This window comes from Harpegnathos saltator, unplaced genomic scaffold (assembly GCF_003227715.2).
Source record: "Harpegnathos saltator strain DR-91 unplaced genomic scaffold, Hsal_v8.6 scaffold202, whole genome shotgun sequence".
Classification (NCBI taxonomy): domain Eukaryota; kingdom Metazoa; phylum Arthropoda; class Insecta; order Hymenoptera; family Formicidae; genus Harpegnathos; species Harpegnathos saltator.
The window spans coordinates 622,872-640,286 of NW_020229987.1; the positions used below are offsets into that span (position 1 = coordinate 622,872).

The window sequence follows — 17,415 nt, forward strand, 5'->3', positions numbered from 1 at the left end:
ATTAGAAGCGAGCAACTTTTATCCACGTTCTTCCCAAGAAGTGACAGTGCATTATTAACGTAGCAAGAAAAGTTTGTGAATTATAAACGTACCGTCGTCTCCTTGTTCTCCTTTTATGGACGAACCCTTCGCTCCCGGCAAACCGGAGATACCCGGAGGTCCCGGTGGTCCTGGAGGACCAATGAAGCCTACTTTTCCTGTCTGGCCCGGTGTTCCAGGCTCGCCAGCCTCGCCAAGAGGACCTGTGACGGCAAAAGAAATGTAAAAAGATTTGTGACATTTGAAAATTATTTTCTCATTTAATTTTCTATTGGTAAAATAACACTATCGATGTTTTATAATGTATTTCAATATACTTAGAAATATTTAGTTACTCACACACACACACACTAGTGTTATTAATGCTATTATTCATTATCAATAGTAATATTCCAATATTTCCGTGGAAAGAAATGATACACTGCACGCTTATACCGACCTAGATCTCCTTGTATTCCGATATTTCCGGCGATTATCTCGTCGAGTTCTGGAATATATTGTCCGAGTTCTCCTTCAGCACCCTGTTTGCCTGGCGGACCACGGTTTCCTTCTTCTCCTGGTTCTCCCTTTATGATAATAGGATAACAATGATACGTGCACGTTATTCTTATATTATCATAATTCTTTTTATTACAAATTCTTTTATTATAAATTATTATAAATTTTTCTTCATAAATATGTGATATACTGACATCACTCCCATCCAGGCCAGGTGATCCGGCGAATCCTGGAGCTCCTTTCTCTCCCTTTTCACCAGCTGGACCTGGCGGGCCCTCGACACCCTGCTTGCCTCTTGGCCCATCGTCACCTTGCTCGCCCTTCACACCCTTGGCGCCCTGGAAGCCTGATCGCCCCTATAAAGTAATTGCATTTCATTTCAACGTTACGGTCGATCGAAACATTTCTCGTGAAACGAAACTTTATATATCTTATGATATATAAAAAATATTTCCTTCTTTCCCCACGTCTCTTTTTATAGGATTACTTTAGCAATCCGGCACAAAGTTTCATTTACCCGTGGACCTTTGATACCAATCTCTCCGGTGAACCCTCGATTTCCATAGTCGCCCTTCATGCCCTTTGGCCCAGGTTGGCCTTTCACGGGCGTCGTTTCTTGCTTCTTATATTCGTCTTTACCAGGCGATCCGGCCTCCCCTCTGTCACCCTGTTCGCCAAGTTGGCCCTTCACACCGTAGACGCTGTCACCACGGTCACCTTGCATACCCGGCAATCCGGGTGAACCTGTCAAACCCTGAGGAAAGATAGATGTTATCTCTTCCACGTCGCGAAATTATTATCGGCGAACATAATCTCGCCGATATCTCGTAGGAAAACCACACCTTAACGTAATATATTCCAAGATATGAAGTATACTTGAAATATACGCTGTCAAATAGATCGAGCGCCTTTCTCCTTTGGCGAGTTTTGCATTTTGCGCTACGAGATATCCCAAGTTATTAGTCCGTATATATCCGTATTATTAAAGTCTCTCAATCAGCTGGTCGTGTCTAAAACCATTAAGAGACTGCGTACTGCCGAGAGATCACACGCGATGCCCTCGGGACGCACCCGGTGTGCGTTGACACGGCTGTGCCTATATGCGGCGTACGCATTACACTGAAGTTACATCTAGCGTGGCAGAGCGTAAGTGCATGTATTATATATATGTGCATTATAACTCCATTATAATGCTAATTTCAGCGCACCTCCCGGTACCGTCCCTGTTTATTTTTACTCACGAGCAAAATGGAGCTGCAGCACGCGCACATTTCGCGGAATCATTTTTATCGTCGCGAAGCGTGATATTCGGCCACATTAACGTGCACAATTACATCGTGCAGAATTTAGATTGCAGAAGACAAAAAGATATAACGAAGAATAAAATATAGCAGATCGATATGGACGCGAACCGGTGCGCGTCCAAAGAAAGGGTGATGAATTTTTCGGATTCCAGCGCGATTAATCGGCTCGTTCCTCGCGCGCTCGAATGGGAGGTGACGCGACTCGAGGTTCAACGCCATTAAAAGATCGCTTGTACAATTGCGGGATGCAATTAACGCGTTGTCAATGAGGAAACCGGTTTTCGGTAGCCGATTGTCTTCCTCGGTGGCGCGATGGTTTTTTGCTCCGTGGGTTAAAGCGAGGATGGAGAATCCATGCTCGTCAGGTTTCTCAGAAGCCGCAGGAAGATTCGCCACGCGGGATCTTCTTCTCCTCTTCTGCTTCTCCTCGAGAGGAGACAGCAGTCGCGCTATCAGCGACAGACGTGTCAGCAGATAGCGGCCGGCGACGCTTCGGATTTCAACGGATCGTTTCGTATTTAGCGATTAAGTACGGGGCACTCTCGCACATTTTAGCACAGTTTCTTTCTTTTGCGCTTCCTCGCATTCCTGTCTGGCACCACCCTCGGGAGGTGGTGATACGGTCGAAGTAACTCCTAACGTTTGCAAAAATTCTCGAGAGTCTCGCCGAGAGAAAAAGAAGGAAACGTTAAGCGTTTGAGCGTCGAATAATTTCTTCCGCTCCGAGCGAAATAACGCGATTCGACCGACGATTACTCGGGGACACGTATTAGGAACACGCAGGGACTCGTTCCGAATTTCTGCGATTTGTCATGCGTTAAGCAACGTCGTCGTTACCTTCTCCCTGAAGAGGTGCTCGAAGTCATGAGCCCTTCTCTGATGAGAGAAAGAGAGAAAGAGGAAACTTAGCGCTCGTTCGGTTAATAAGTTGCGCCGAGCAAATTGCAAACGAGCAAAGCTCTTCTCCTCTTCCTACTTCGCAGTGGCGAAAGTAGCTGATAAGTAGTGCGTATATAACGTAAAGTAGTATGTAAGTACACACAAGCTGGGAACGCTAAACCTCTTTGTAAAAGGTTGCCCTGATGTGCTTCGGGGAATACGTGTAACGCGGCGCACGTAATTCAATCTTACGGGAGTAACCCGGAATACTGCGCGGATAACTTTCGCGAGACCATCGCGTCTGCCACGCATCTGAAGAATTCGCAGAATTTCCATGCCCGGTCTTCGCGACCGAATTGCGACCACGTGTGATATATCCCATTGCATATTGCGCCCTTCTTGTCGCAGTCGCTTCTCGAGAGGCAAGGAGAGAGAGAGAGAGAGAGAGAGAGAGAGAGAAAGAGAGAGAGAGAGAGAGAGAGAGAGAGAGAGAGGTGACGACCCGACGCCCAACCTACTTTTCTCAAAGTGTGCCAATTTCCACCACCGTCCTTCGCCATCAATTTTTATTTTTAAGCTTATAATTTCACGCGTGGTGACTATTACCAGACTTCTGTATCTTGAAGAGAGAGAAAGTGCCGAGCGTAAAACAACCGCGATTGGCGATTGGCAACTAAAGTTACCTGTAGGGGTTGCCAGATGGCCGGGATTTCCGGGAATATCCTGGAATTCTTAAGCTTGTCCCGTCCAGGAATTTTAAGTCTTCTGTCCCGGAAAATCAGAATGTCAACAAAATCATAATCGTAACGTTCATATTTCTGGCTGGTATACCACAAAGAAACCTGAGAGCGGTTTACAGAGTCGAATTTTTCGACGTGCCACCTAAGAAAATCGATATCGACTGAGCCATTCGCGCGATAAAAAATACAATCACACGGTTTATGTCCAAACTTCTCTCTGCTGCTACCTAATTCGCGCATTTGCTTGTCGCGAGTGCACAGCGGCGTCTCTTGGCCGTCTTACCCCTCTATCTCCCAAATTTCTAAAATTCTCTAACAACCTATTTTTCAACTGTCGCCTAAAAAATGTCTCGAATAGTCATTTCGCAACCCTAGTTACCTGCAGTGATTACCGCTTGCTCACACCGTCTCTAATTGTTCGCAAAAAAAAAAAAAAAAGAAGGGAAAAGCGAGATATTTCGCCGTGCACGCACAATGACGGCCCTTTTATTCCGAGCATTCGCTCCGCGACCGGTCTGGCACATTTTCACATAAAGCTCAGTCAAGCGTCCGCGCTTACGTTCCACAGCGACGTTTAAGCCGCGGCGTGTAAGAAGATTCCTCGCCGCGGCGGCGGTTATCGCGCGATATCGCGGCGCGGAGCCCTTTTCGGATTCTTTCCGCCTCTACCCTTTCCCCTTTAGCCGGTACCCCGTTAAATATTGCCAGAGAATACTTCGGCCGGCAGACGATATTTCATGCGAGCAGGTGGCGTCTCGCAAAAAGGAACGAGAGACAGAGAGAGAGAGAGAGAGAGAGAGAGAGAGAGAGAGAGAGAGAGAGAGAGAGAGAGAGAGAGAGAGAGAGGAGGAAGCGGCGGCGGCATCCCGAGAGCAGTCTCTCCTCTCTCGCGCGCCTCCTTCACTTCTCGTGCCGCTCTTCGGGGACGACCTAAACGTTCGTGCGAGGTTCACCGGCTCTCGAGTCGGCACCGATCGACCGCGTTACGGTACCTTAAACAACCGGCGCGGCGAGGAGAAATATATATATATATTTCTCCTCGTACATATATATATATATATATATATGTATATATGTACATACACATACAAATATATGTACAACGCGGTTTCGTTGTTACTTACGAAGTCGCCGGTGTCACCTGGATAACCCACTTCGCCGGTAAGCCCATACGCTCCTGGATAACCCTGGAAATGTGATCAGAGGAGGAGCCGTTAGAGGATCGAGGATACCGCAGTGACGAGAGAGAGGATTATTCAACGGCAGCCATCTACGACACCGTCGTAGCAGCTCGCGCGAAATCACGGTGTGATAACGTATCACGAACGGAGGGAAGGGGGTTATTTCGGGATTAATTGTACCAGAGTCCGGTAATTCGGTTGCGAATGGCACGAACGCGTGTGACGATTGTGATGCCGTATGTACATGGTAGAAATCCACTGTATGCCCCGCCTGTCAATGCGCGGCCATCGGCCATGCACGCGCATGTCGTTGTTAACCCTTTGAGGCACGTATTTTTCAGAAAATCCGAATCACATGAAAATTTATATACAGGGATTTCTGGGGTCGCTGATGACGAATCCGTTATCAGATTTTCGAAATTCAAGCTGGCGGGTCCAAAATGGCGGACGCAAAAATGAAAAATTAACTAACCGGAAGACAATGTCAGGTAAATGCATTAGAATTTCATGATCCGCCAACTTGAATCTGCAATCTTGAACAATGAGTTTTGGACCTCGGATTCGTAATCAGCGACCTTGAAGGCTAATCAAAGTACAATTTCAGCTAATCATATAAAAATTGTATGAACCGCCATCTGGAATCCGCCATCTTGGAAAATGAATTTTAAAGTGTGGACCTCAGATTCGTAATCAGCGACCTCAAAAACTAACCAGAGTACAATTTTAGCTGATTTAATAAAAATTCTATGATTCGCCATCTTGAATCCGCCATCTTGGAAAATTAATTTTGGAATTTGGACCTCAGATTCGTAATCAGCGATCCAAAAGACCCCCAAATCTTGATTCTGAGCAAAAGATTCACTCGTAGTTCGTGGAAAATGATTCTTTTCTGTAAAAATGTGTATTTTTCACACTTTGTTTATTTATAATAAATGGACAACTTGTGCAAAACACTTTTCAACCTTTCACATATGTTCCCATATCATGTAAGAAGCTAAAAAACGCAAAAGACCCGACAAGAATCCCTCAAACATGAAATATTTCGTGAAAATGTGAAAATAAACAGCATGGCAAGTATATACTTAACCACTATGCCTCAAAGGGTTAATGGCTCGAGATTTAATAACAACAATCGGCGACACGGAAAGGGACACAATCGCGTAATAACCACGCGGCGGTCTAATCCAATCGTCGACACGCTTCGTCTCGTTCATCGCGACCAGCCGACATCTCTGGAATCTCATCGCGCGGCGGATGCGAACGGCCAGGGTAGACGACAGTAATAATAGAATCAAGGATACGATCCTTGAAGAGAGGATTCTTTTCAAGATATACGATCGACCTGTTAACGGCGATCACATCAAACGCGAAATGCACTCACCTGCGGCCCGTCCACGCCGGGATTCCCGCGGATTCCTTTGGCACCGACCGAATTGATGCCTCCGTCGCCGGGCTCTCCCGGGTAACCGTAATCTCCTATCGGTCCTATCGGGCCGCGCGGCCCGTAAAGTCCGGGTATACCTGGTGCACCCTCGCGACCGTCCGTACCGTTGCACCCGTCCAGCCCGTCCGGGCCCATCACGCCGGGTATACCGGGGTGACCCTAAACGACATTCGTCATGGTCTTGCTGAGTAATCCTTTTGTGCGGATCGCGACTGCATCGTCGGTAACACGAGCAAACGAAGCGCCGCGCCGGTGCTTCGTTAAATCGACCTGGCGATTTATCAGCTTTTTTTTTTTCACGGTATAGCAAGATAGCGCGTCCTGTTAGGGTACTTAGATTATTACTTATTTGGATCTTTGCATCTAGTCGCTAGATTGGAGGTTTTTTACATTTGCGTTGGAAAGCGTTGGGGCGTTGGAAAAGCGCCAAGCAGTTGGTCCCGAGTAGTTACAGAGTTAACATCCGCTTCCCCTTTTGTCCGGGGAAGTACTATGAGTTTTTGGAGGTGGAGGCGAAATATAAGGCCGACGCTCGATTATCGATGCGGTAAAGCGCGCGCGGCTCCCGTTATGAATTTTCTTGTTTTCTCTTATACGCTGCGCGAACTTCAATCCGGTTTTATCGCGACGACTTTGGCGTTTTATTGAGGTCTACCACAAGGAGCGATAAAGCGGTTTATACGTACGGAGCGTCCCGGACTTCCTTCGAATCCTGGTATACCTTCTTCACCCTGAACAGAAATAAGAAGAGTTAAGTGCACTGTTTTTCACAGTTTCCTACGACTCCGGCGGAGCCGATACGTTGCTGGCGTGTAATTTTCATTCGCACGATACAGCGAGGTAATGTCAAATTTATATCCGGAACGTAAATGGAGAGAAGGTTGATCTTAGATTTCATCCGCAAGGTCTCACCACCTTGCGGAGTATCGCGCAATTTTGCTAATGTAGATGTTATTGCAATTAGGTCCAGTTCGTGTGGCGCGTGAGAGAGTTAGCGGAGTCTGATTATAACCAGACCAACTAATAATTATTAGTGATGTACGCTGCAAAATGGCGGATTATTAACAACAGTAACTAATTGGACTAATTGACCACGCGTCAAGAGATCTTCACTCGCCGCCAATTTCCCCTCCCGCTTTCACCGACGACGAGGAGAACCACCGTCCGACACTTGGCAGACTTTTACTTTTCGCTACCGGTTTCAGCGTCGAAAACACCTTCGGCAAACAATCTCTCGCCTCGCGACGCGCCCAAGTTGCGCGCGCGGATCTCCGCGCGGCGAGTTTCATCGCGATTCAACTTCGCGCTCGCGACGATTACGTCGCTCGCGGGACTTACCTTATCAATCGATACTCCCTGCCCCCCTGCCCCCCTCCCCCCTCCTCAATTCATCTTGCGCCGCAGATGCGAATATATTGTCTCTCGCAATCTCGACCGAGACCGTCGAACTTACGCGGAGCGCCGAACCGATCGATCTCCATTATCTCCGCGCTCAATCATAATTAACGTCGCCGTCGCGCTCAAGTAGATCTCTCGGTAACGCGCCGCGAGAGCGCGCCGTCGCAATCGCAGATATTACTACATCGCATCCTTGATTCGGCAGAAGGTCGCTCTCGAGTTGCGCCGCGGCGCGGCGTAATGCGAAGAGGAGAGAGAGCGCGCGCGCGCGCTCGCTCGCTCGCTCGCAGCAGCGGGTGTCAAGATCGTAAAAAATGCGTCGCAGAGAGGAGCGCGCACGCGAAACGCGAGCGCGCGCATGCAAAAGCGTCTCCTCCGCGGCTGCTGCAAAATATAAGCGCGCCGTCGTCGACGTCCATTACGCTCAATTCCAGTTGGGCAAAGAGCGGCGACGATAACGCGCCGGCATCGGCACGTTTTCGCTTAATTAACGAGCCACCGAGGCGTTTCGCCTGTTGTCGGCTCGCGCGCGCGCGCTCCGAAGTGCCTCTCCTTATCTCCGTTCCACCTACAACGTGGACGCTTCTCCAGAGGAAGGAGAATTATTTAATCGCGAAGCGATTCGGGAGCTCGTGAAAATATCACCAAGAGCTGTCAGTCGTTCTATCAGTCCTTCGCGCTTGCGACAATTTGAAAAGGTGTATCAGCAAATTCTTAGGTCAACTTCTCGTGACCTGCAGAATGCAAGAAAGAAATGAGCGTACACTGAGAGAAAAGTGTATGATATTTGGAACTATAATGATACAGTAACTAAATTATAGTCCGAAATATCATATTTATATAGTAAGTATTACCATAATATCGGTGTAGTAATTACGATATAGGCATAGTATAACCGACCATATCATATTTTAACTAAGAATTATAGTAAGTTAAACTAAAATTATTATTGTTATGGATACAAATATAAAATGCTGGGTAAAGTAACTCTTTTATATAGTCAATATTACCAGAATATTTGCTAAATGATGACAGATGTAACTGTCATCTGCATTTATATGTGTATGAATATTAAATCTCACTATATTTGTGAATGAGAAATTACCGTATATGTGGTAAAAGTAAGTAAACAATTATTTAAGACAATCATTGACTATATATGGTTGACGCGAAAATGAACTAAATATAAAATATAGTGAGATTATAGTGAGAATTCAACTGTATTTTTCTATCAGTGAAGAAAGAAACGGGCGTGATTCAGAAATTTTGCAAGACTTCGCCATATGTCCGTGTGCACCCTCTAATTTTACAATTTTCTGAAGGAATAAATAATGAAAAGAATTAATGCTCTTTCGCAGCTCCAGCTGTATTAAGAGCAAAGAGCGTGCGCAGGAGGTAAATCTCTTTATTTATTACTCGCGTACTCGTGTGATGCATTTTTCATTTTGTCATTTATGAGTTATTTTCGCGCTGCGGACGGGGGGAAACAATCAAGGCAACGCAAGTGTGTGTGAAAGTGGATGAGCGAAAGTAAATGTTTAACTTGAATTCGCACGAAACTCTCTCGGCTTCAGGCAGGATGCAACGATAAAACTGTCGGGCGCGAGGGGTCGCCTGAGAAAGCGAAACTTGTACACTCCCCCGGAGTCGTTAAAAGAGTCTCGCGGTGTTTATGTTAATTCCGCGGGAAATATGTTCGCAGCGGACCCTAAACAGGCAGATTTTACTTCCTCCTCGGGTCGGGTTTTTCGCGCACACCCCATGCGGCTTATTTGCGCCCGGACATCTTGCGCCGCGGCTGTTGCACGTGCACGCGGCTACTAGCGTCATTATATGTTCCCTTTGAGCTTCAACACGTTTGTTGTATTCGTCGAGAGTCAGTTTAAAGTTTTACGCGGGTCTTTGCGCGAGGGTGCCGTTTTGTTTGTCGCTTTCGCTGATGGTCGGCGAGGGAAGCTCGGCCAAACGAGGTGTATACTATATATGTGCTTAGGAGACTCTGGCGCTTCGCCGTTTACAACGGAAGGAATCGGATCTTGATGAATCGTTATCGTTGTATCATATAAAATCAAACATATTCCAGACTTTTCCGCCCGCGGAATTATAGATATTGTTGCAACGAGGCGAGCGAGTTTGACGCTGAAAAATAATACATGTGACATAACGGGGCGAGAAGAACGTTTGTGAACAACACAGATTGCCGAGAAGTGACGAATTCTGCGCTTTTCATTATCGTTAGATACGAAACGGTCGAGACCACAAATACGGTGCGGTGTTTGCAAATACTGACTGGGCGTTTGTAAAAATAAGATCATGCGTCGGGGCATGTTGTACGTCACGTTTCAATAGCTGACATAATTCGCTTGTCACTTCTTAGAAACATTGCTGGCGCCGTTATCTTTTTTTTGCCACGCTTTTTTTTAGAAACTTATCGTCGGGCCACATTGCTTATCGCCATTTAAGCCTGTGCAATATTCCCGTATCAGTGATTCGGTTTAAGCACCAGCAAAATAAGACGTTCATTATAATTATTATTACAGGCGGAGCTGTGTGTCGTGGTTCGTCGAATCGGTCGCGAAAGCCATGTTCGTGTTGAAAATATCAAGTGACGTGAAAATCCGTGGACACATCCGGAGCGTCGAAATTTGCACGATATCACATTGTATAATATATAATTCGCAATAAAATAACATTGCATTAATGTCGCGGCTAACCATATCGGATTTCCTAAACTAAGCGGCGTTGCTTCATGAGAATTTACGGGAAAATTTAATCACGGGGCTACTCGGATGAAAATTTTCGATAAAATTAGAGCTCAAGGAGAGCTGGAGTCACAACACATGCGTTAATAATTACAGAAAAGAAATAAAGAGATCACACAGCAGTCGTGAGAAATAAATATTCACGGAATAGTTACAGTCCGATCGCAGAAATTTAGAGCGCCGTATATTGAGGCTGAATTAAATTCCGGATTTAAAACGCAGCTACTATGTTACGTTATCGCGCGGTATGAAATTTTTTAGCTCTCCGCTGATATTTATCACGTGTACGTCTACGCACATAAATGCGTGTTACATACGCATAACTCTCGCTCGAAACGGGCGTCTTTATCGGTTTAACCTCTTGCGCAAGATGTGAGAAACGTGTCCGATCATTAAACGCTATGACAGCAGAGTGGATTGGCAATTACAGTCGTACGGCTTTTTTGTGCTGCCTAAAGCCACATTACGAGAGCAGCGCGCCGTATGTTGTAAAAATTACGCCGTAATAACACAATGCTACGTATATATGGACACACATAACTTCGTGATGTAAAGAAACAAATAAGAAAAATAAACAAGATATCAGGCGTACAAGATATCGAATGTTATAAATGTCTCTCCGCGCGTTTTCTTCTCCCCTTTTTCGCCGTAAACACGAAGGATCACGGCAGATCGTAGCGCGATATCGCAGCTTCAGCTGCGGAAGCAATACCTGAAAAATGAAGGGCGAGAGTTCGTCTTCTTACCAGCGTCACGCTGGCGAAAATTCCATGGAGCGACGACGACGACGACGACGACGACGACGACGACGACGACGCTTCGATTCACGATGACGCATTTATAAATAAATGCGACGCACGAGCTCGCGGGAGAAGCGTGCAAGGAACAACACCCAGAGTCCAGGCGTTTTCATTCAGCGGCGGACGGGAGCGAGGAGCTGCCGCTTCCCATTTATGGCTATGCCCGACGCAAAATTGACACGAGATGCCTTTTAAAGGCCGTTATTGATTGGATACCTGCATCTGGGCGCCAACGAAAGGGGCAGCAGACGGTGAGGTGTTCAAATCGTACATTGTATCCGAAAATAGGACGCAACGGATGCGCGGGATATGCTGATGTTCCTCTTCTCTCCCCGGAGGAGGAAGTCGTCGTTATCGTCGTCGTCGTCGTCGTCGTCGTCGTCGTCGTCGTCGTCGTCGTCGTCGTCGTCGTCGTCGTCGTCGTCGTCGTCGTCGTCGTCGTCGTCGTCGTCGTCGTCGTCGTCGTCGTCGTGGCATACTTTCGCGAGACCGTGACCAGCACGCCGAGCACGCGGACCAGCACTCGTCCTCCGTGCGAGGGCAATCATCAAAATTCATGCAGTGTAAAAGGAGCCCGGCTGAAGTTGGATTGCAACTTTAATAAACGCCGAAGCAACTTTTTTCACTCGCGCTGCCGTTGGCGCGTCGTCACCGCGCGTCACGGCGGAACTTTTCATATTGAATTAGCGCGGCAACGCGCGAGTATCGCGGTATCACCGAGTTACGTCGCTTTATTGGAATTGGGTGCGTTTCTGACGTAATGCGATTTTATCGAGTACGGTTTATTTAGGGGGGGGGGAGGGTGTACGTGGATTGAATTATCCCGGATTGACTCGATTAAATTATCTTTCAGAGATCGTCGCGGCTGTTTCGAATGCTCAAACTCGCGAGCATCGTTGAGATAAAGTTGTACGCGCGAAAGGAGGCCGCTAGGAGGAAGAGAAGAAGAAGAAGGAGGAGGAGGATAAGGAGAAGGGACGGTTAGTGTCACGGGAGACGTTGCACGTGCTAGAATATGCCACAGAAATTTCAAGGAGGAAGAATAGGCAGAACGGATATCTGGATATGAGATCGCATGGACATCCGGTTTCAAGAGAGCGAGCTGGCCGCGCACTGAGAGAGAGAGAGAGAGAGAGAGAGAGAGAGAGAGAGAGAGAGAGAGAGAGAGAGAGAGAGAGAGCGAGTTGTCAATGGGAAGTGCGTTATCAGCGCGCGCGTGGTGTGCCTCCATCCTCCCTTTTTCCAGTTGTCAACTTCCAGCTTTTGTCTCTCGCTCGGCGATCCTCGACAGTTTCGTCTGGGGCGACCTGATTTTTTTAACGAACGCGAAAGTTCCGGAAAGTGGGTCGCGGAGATTAACTTGAAGTTTGTTTCGAAGGGGAAAGGAGCGAGCGGGGCAGGGGATCTATATTGTAACTTTATTTATCGAAGAGAAACCGGATGAAATTATATATGTGATTCTTATTTAATTTCACCTGAAGTAACGAAGTCTTCGAGGGACTATCGGTTGTATGACGGTTGGTAGGTCGGTTTAAACGGTCAACTGACAGATTTTAAAAAAAGATATAAAAAGAAAAAGAATATAGGTGGCAGATCGAATCCGGTTATTTGCCGTTACGATAAATCGTGAATCTCGGATCTTTGGAAATGAATTTCTCAGGAAAAATCGAACCCGATTCATCATAACGCAAGAAAGATATCTTTTAGAAGATATTTGTATCAACAGTTATATTGTCATTCATACTACGTCCAACAGTAGGTTAATTTTAACGTTTAAGAAGAGTTTGATTGTGCAAATATTTTGCGAAAGCCCCGAAATATCGCACTACCTTCGCGTTCAGTGAACCCTGCGAGTTTTGAGCTCTGCGCGGAAATAATTGTGCACAAAGCAATAAGATGGTGGCTTCGTCCGACGTTTGCCCGGCAGCAGACCGGAAACGCGCTTCACCCCCGCATTTCGCGATATCAAGGAATGGCAAGGAACGCGTAGGACTGCAACGCGTGTATCCGTTTTGTGGCCGTTATCGGCGCGCCGCGTCCCCCTTATCGGCGCGTGAAATGCACCGGCGACGAATCCACAATGAATCGAGCGTGAATCGGGAGGCAGATGCTGATTGCCGATACATCATCCGCGCGAACGCGGTGATCCTTCGGGGACGCTCGAGAGGACGTTGCACTCGGAAATCCCGAACATATAAATTCCTCTCTGTCGTCAGGATACAAATTCGAATTATCGCTTGGCGTCAAGCTAACGTCAACGTGCACCGCGCGGTCCCGTCACGCAAGAAAGAATATCCCGCGATTCTAACAAGATAAATTCTGGCAGATGTGTACTGTCGTGTAATTATCAATTTCCTAAGTGATACACGACCTAAAGAAAAGAGAAAGGAACAGATGAAAATAAAAGGGAAAGAGAACGCTCTCGAGCGAACGAGGAGTGTTTTTAGCGAGAAGCTCGAGAAGCGTCCGCGTCGAAATATCGATTATAATAATAAATGGCTCTCTGTAAGGAGATTATTCGAAAAAGAGTCTTCGCCAGATTGTCCCGTCTTTTTCGGGATAATTTTACACTAAAAAGCAAAAGGTATGTGTGTTATTGATATATGACGGTATTTTACTCGAATGAAAATATTTCCTGGCGCACATACACACACACACACACACACATAAACAGCTCATCGCAATATCTTCTTCCTCGCAGAAACTTATAAGCTTCTGCTTCTCAGCCGTCTCTTAGAAAGCAATACGATCGGGTATATTTTTACCGATCATCACAGATTTTTCCTCGAGGAAGATGCGAGGAAATACCTTCGAATGTGCAATATTTGCTTTTTCGTCGGATTTCCCCGGAACGCCCGCGCCGTTGCCCCATCTTTCTCACAAGAGTATCGAGACGAGTTTCTTAGTAGCGGATTGTTGCGCTATCGAACAGCACGCCTGCAGCGCGGTGTCAAGGGACGTCGCGTCGATTTAACACGTAGTTTCGGTATCGGGAGAGAGAAAGAGTATTGTTCATGAGACGCGCAACACGCAGAGAGCGAAAGAGGAAGGAGGGGAGAGAATGAGAAAGAGAGAGAGAGAGAGAGAGGGAGAAAGAGAGAGAGAGAGAGAGCCGGCGTCGAGGCGGAGATTTCTTTATCGGCGCTTAGATACCCTACTTTCCTCTGGACGAGAGGCAAAACAAAACAGGGGCTGCACGCGCACTCTGCCGATCGCGCCGCGTCTTCTCTTTCATCGCGTGGGCGTGCGCGGCCGCTTCCCCTCCTCCCGCCCTCCCCCTCTGAAATTTTCTTTGCTCTTTCATCTGGCCCGTGCCCCCTCTGCCCTATCCGCTGCGCCGTTCGTTTCTGACTCGTTTTAATTAGAACGGTGCCGCATCGCTTGTTTTAACGGGCGTTCGGGGGGGGCGGTGAAATTCTCGGGGACGGTTTTAGACACCGGAGAATGTGAAAATGAAAGTGTAGCGCGCGCGCGCGCGCTCTAAATTTGCCGGCGCGCTCTAAAAGCTCGCGCTCTCTCTCTCTCTCTCTCTCTCTCTCTCTCTCTCTGTCTCTCTCTCGCTCGCTCGCGGGCTTGATAGGGCTTGGTCACGCGATCATTGTGCTCTCCGGTGTTTTAGCAATCTGTCCACTCAGCCTCGCAACGTAGGATCAACGTCCCTTCCAATTTTCCCGGACGTGCGAGCGGGAAAAGCGAGCCTCCCGGCTTGCTAGGGTTACCGCAGCCCTTCTCATTGGCTCGCGAAACGGAGGAATCGTTCCGCGGAATTACGACGATAATTTTCCACGTCGCGGGTTCCTCAACGTGACAGAGAAGCGGATGTTGGGAAAGGGGGAGGGGGGGTTGCTCTCAATTTCCCTTCGCAGGAAAGAATCACTCTGTTCGCGAGCTGCGAGACGAATCAGAGCGAGGGAAAGCCGCGGGTACGGTCCGGAGTTTTCCGACCCTTGCGCCGGACCGGGAGACGAAAGACAAGAAGAAAGATAAGGGCGGACGCTTCGCTCGGAGAATCTCCTCACACCTCTGCACTCCGCGAAGATGATGACGGGACGAGAAGATAGCGTAATTAATAACTACGCCGTTAGTCGAGGCGCGTCTAGGACAAGCCATTGTGAGCGGCGCCGCGCAAGCAGAGAAGAGAAAAAGATCTTCCGCCGATGAGAGATTAGTTAAATCCATCTCTCGACTTAGAGCGCAGCCCGGCTCTCCTCGTCTTGCGTCTTGCGAGAGATGGAAGCCGGCTTTAGTGTCAATTTGTGTCAATCCCGGACAACGAGACGATGACGGAGACGGCTTGATCGGCCGCGCTCGCTCGCACGTGGGTATGCACGTAATACGTAATATCTGGGTAATCGTTACGTAGATAGGGATCAATGCCAAACTAGCGAGAGGAACGCGAGATGCCAGCAATTTATCATTAACACCCACGTACGGAGAGCCGGGCCGAATCGTTAACCCGAAGCGGCAGAATTGTGCCATTCCCACTACTCCTACGGCAATTTCAGAGCGAGGTCTGCGCCGCGCCGCGACGGTGCATCGCGAGCTCGCTCGCACAGCTTGAAAAGTCGGCGCACACACCATCTAGCCCGGGTCTGGCCAGAAAGGACCATGACGTCAGTCCGGTCCGCCGTTTTACGAGTGACACCGTATAAGCCGCCGGCCGGCAAGGCGAGAGAGAGAGAGAGAGAGAGCTGATGTCCCCGTCGTAAATTTCCGGCGATGTTAAGCCCAGCGCGCGCGATGTTATTAAACTGACACGTGTACGCGCGCGCGCGCGCGCGCTCTCCGCGGCGGATTCGCGGCGGTTCTTCTGGCGCGGCAGAAAAGCGAGAAGCTCACGGTGAGCTGAGACGGTGAAATTGAAATTGCACCGTTGCGTGAAGGAGAGTACGGCTCTTCAATTGTGTTGGGCGATCCTGCGGATCGAGGGATTTCACTTCGAAATGAATTCTCGATCGGAGATCGTAAATTTCGAAATGAGTTCGTTTCGCTGACTAGCGAAGCGCGAACCGCCGCGTCCCGTCCGAGATCCCCTCGAATTGTCCGCGGGAGCACGAGGAACACACTCGCGGTAATCGCGAGGGAAGTACGCGAATCAACTCGGCGGAATATATTACGGCTCGGTAGATGAGATATAAATCGCGTCGACTTCTTTTTCCTTCTCTCCCGCGATCGTATCGGAATTGTAGATTACCAATTTTAATTGTAAAATAGAGCGGTGGGAGGGGAGTGGGGCATGGCCCCGCGTGGAAGAGCACGAGGAGGTTGCGTAACGTAAACCCGGAGTCGGAGGAAATCTCCGCTGTCCGTTTCTCTCTCTCTCTCTCTCTCTCTCTCTCTCTCTCTGCTGGGCTGGAAAAGGGTCATGACGTCAGTTCGCGCCTGTTCGCTCCGTGCTAACGCCGTGTAAACTGACCAGCGGGAAAATACGCGTTACGCTCGTAAAATTAGTCGTTTCCTCGCGAGCCGAATAAACTCGCGGCCGAAACACGCGCGCTTCAGACTGCGTCGTCCAGTTACGTAACGCCGACGACGAGGAGGACGGTGGGGCCGTTTTAATTCACCAGCCGCGGACTATCGTCCATAAGTGTACACGCTGTATTAAGCGTGTTAACACGTTCGTTATCAGAGCGAGGAACGCTTCTATCCGGCGATAACTTTTATTCCGCTTCAATCATCAGAGAGCGAATTCGAGAGCTGACGCTCTCGCTTCGTTTTCACCCTTCTCGCGCGAACCGCCCTGCATCTTTCACGCAGGGCCCCCGTGAAACACACGACTTGATTCGCCGTGATTGCGAAGGTGGAGAAGAGATCATCACCGTCATTCACACACGCTGGTCTCTCGTGAGAGATCGGCGGTATCACGCGGTGATGGAGCGAACGTCCAAGTCCGAAATACGAAATATGTCGCGCGAGCGCGCGCGTGCGACAAGTCGAAGGTAGCATACGAAGAGACGCGGTCTAATAAAGTTTCCATCCAAGAGATATCCAAAAGGTATCAGCGAGCCACGGGGGAATCCGCAGAGACCGGCGGGGCTCGGTGGAAAGATAATCCCCTCCACCGATCGTCCTCCTTTACCGCTCTCCTTATGACGTAACTATTAACGTCCCTTTTTAGGGCACTCGGTGTGTTTAAGGTCCGACACAAGACGTCACTCGCGCGTCGGACGGACGAGGCGCCTCGATTGCACGTACGATCTCGAACTGCAATCTCCTTAAACCCGCGGGGATTCCCTCCTAATCCCCGAGTCCATCAATGTCCTCGTCCCGCGACAAAGTGGCTTAAGACGAGGAGCGGATCCCGGTAGGCGAAGGCATTAAAATTCTCGGGAGGTCCGATAAATTCAGAGACTCCGGCAAGCCGGGGAGT

At 48.5% G+C, this 17,415-nt stretch overlaps 1 protein-coding gene across 1 annotated transcript in view; it reads right to left on the reverse strand.

The window, feature by feature from the left end:
* Positions 1–17,415, reverse strand: part of LOC105186476 (collagen alpha-5(IV) chain) — a 53,518-nt gene that overhangs the window by 7,637 nt on the left and 28,466 nt on the right. Inside the window, exons 3-9 of the mRNA XM_011146710.3 lie at positions 6,772–6,816; positions 6,023–6,244; positions 4,585–4,647; positions 1,055–1,291; positions 732–893; positions 479–605; positions 93–242 (exon numbers count right to left, since the gene is read on the reverse strand). Of these exons, the coding sequence (XP_011145012.1) occupies positions 93–242; positions 479–605; positions 732–893; positions 1,055–1,291; positions 4,585–4,647; positions 6,023–6,244; positions 6,772–6,816 (1,006 nt within the window). The remainder of the gene's footprint in view (positions 1–92; positions 243–478; positions 606–731; positions 894–1,054; positions 1,292–4,584; positions 4,648–6,022; positions 6,245–6,771; positions 6,817–17,415) is intronic.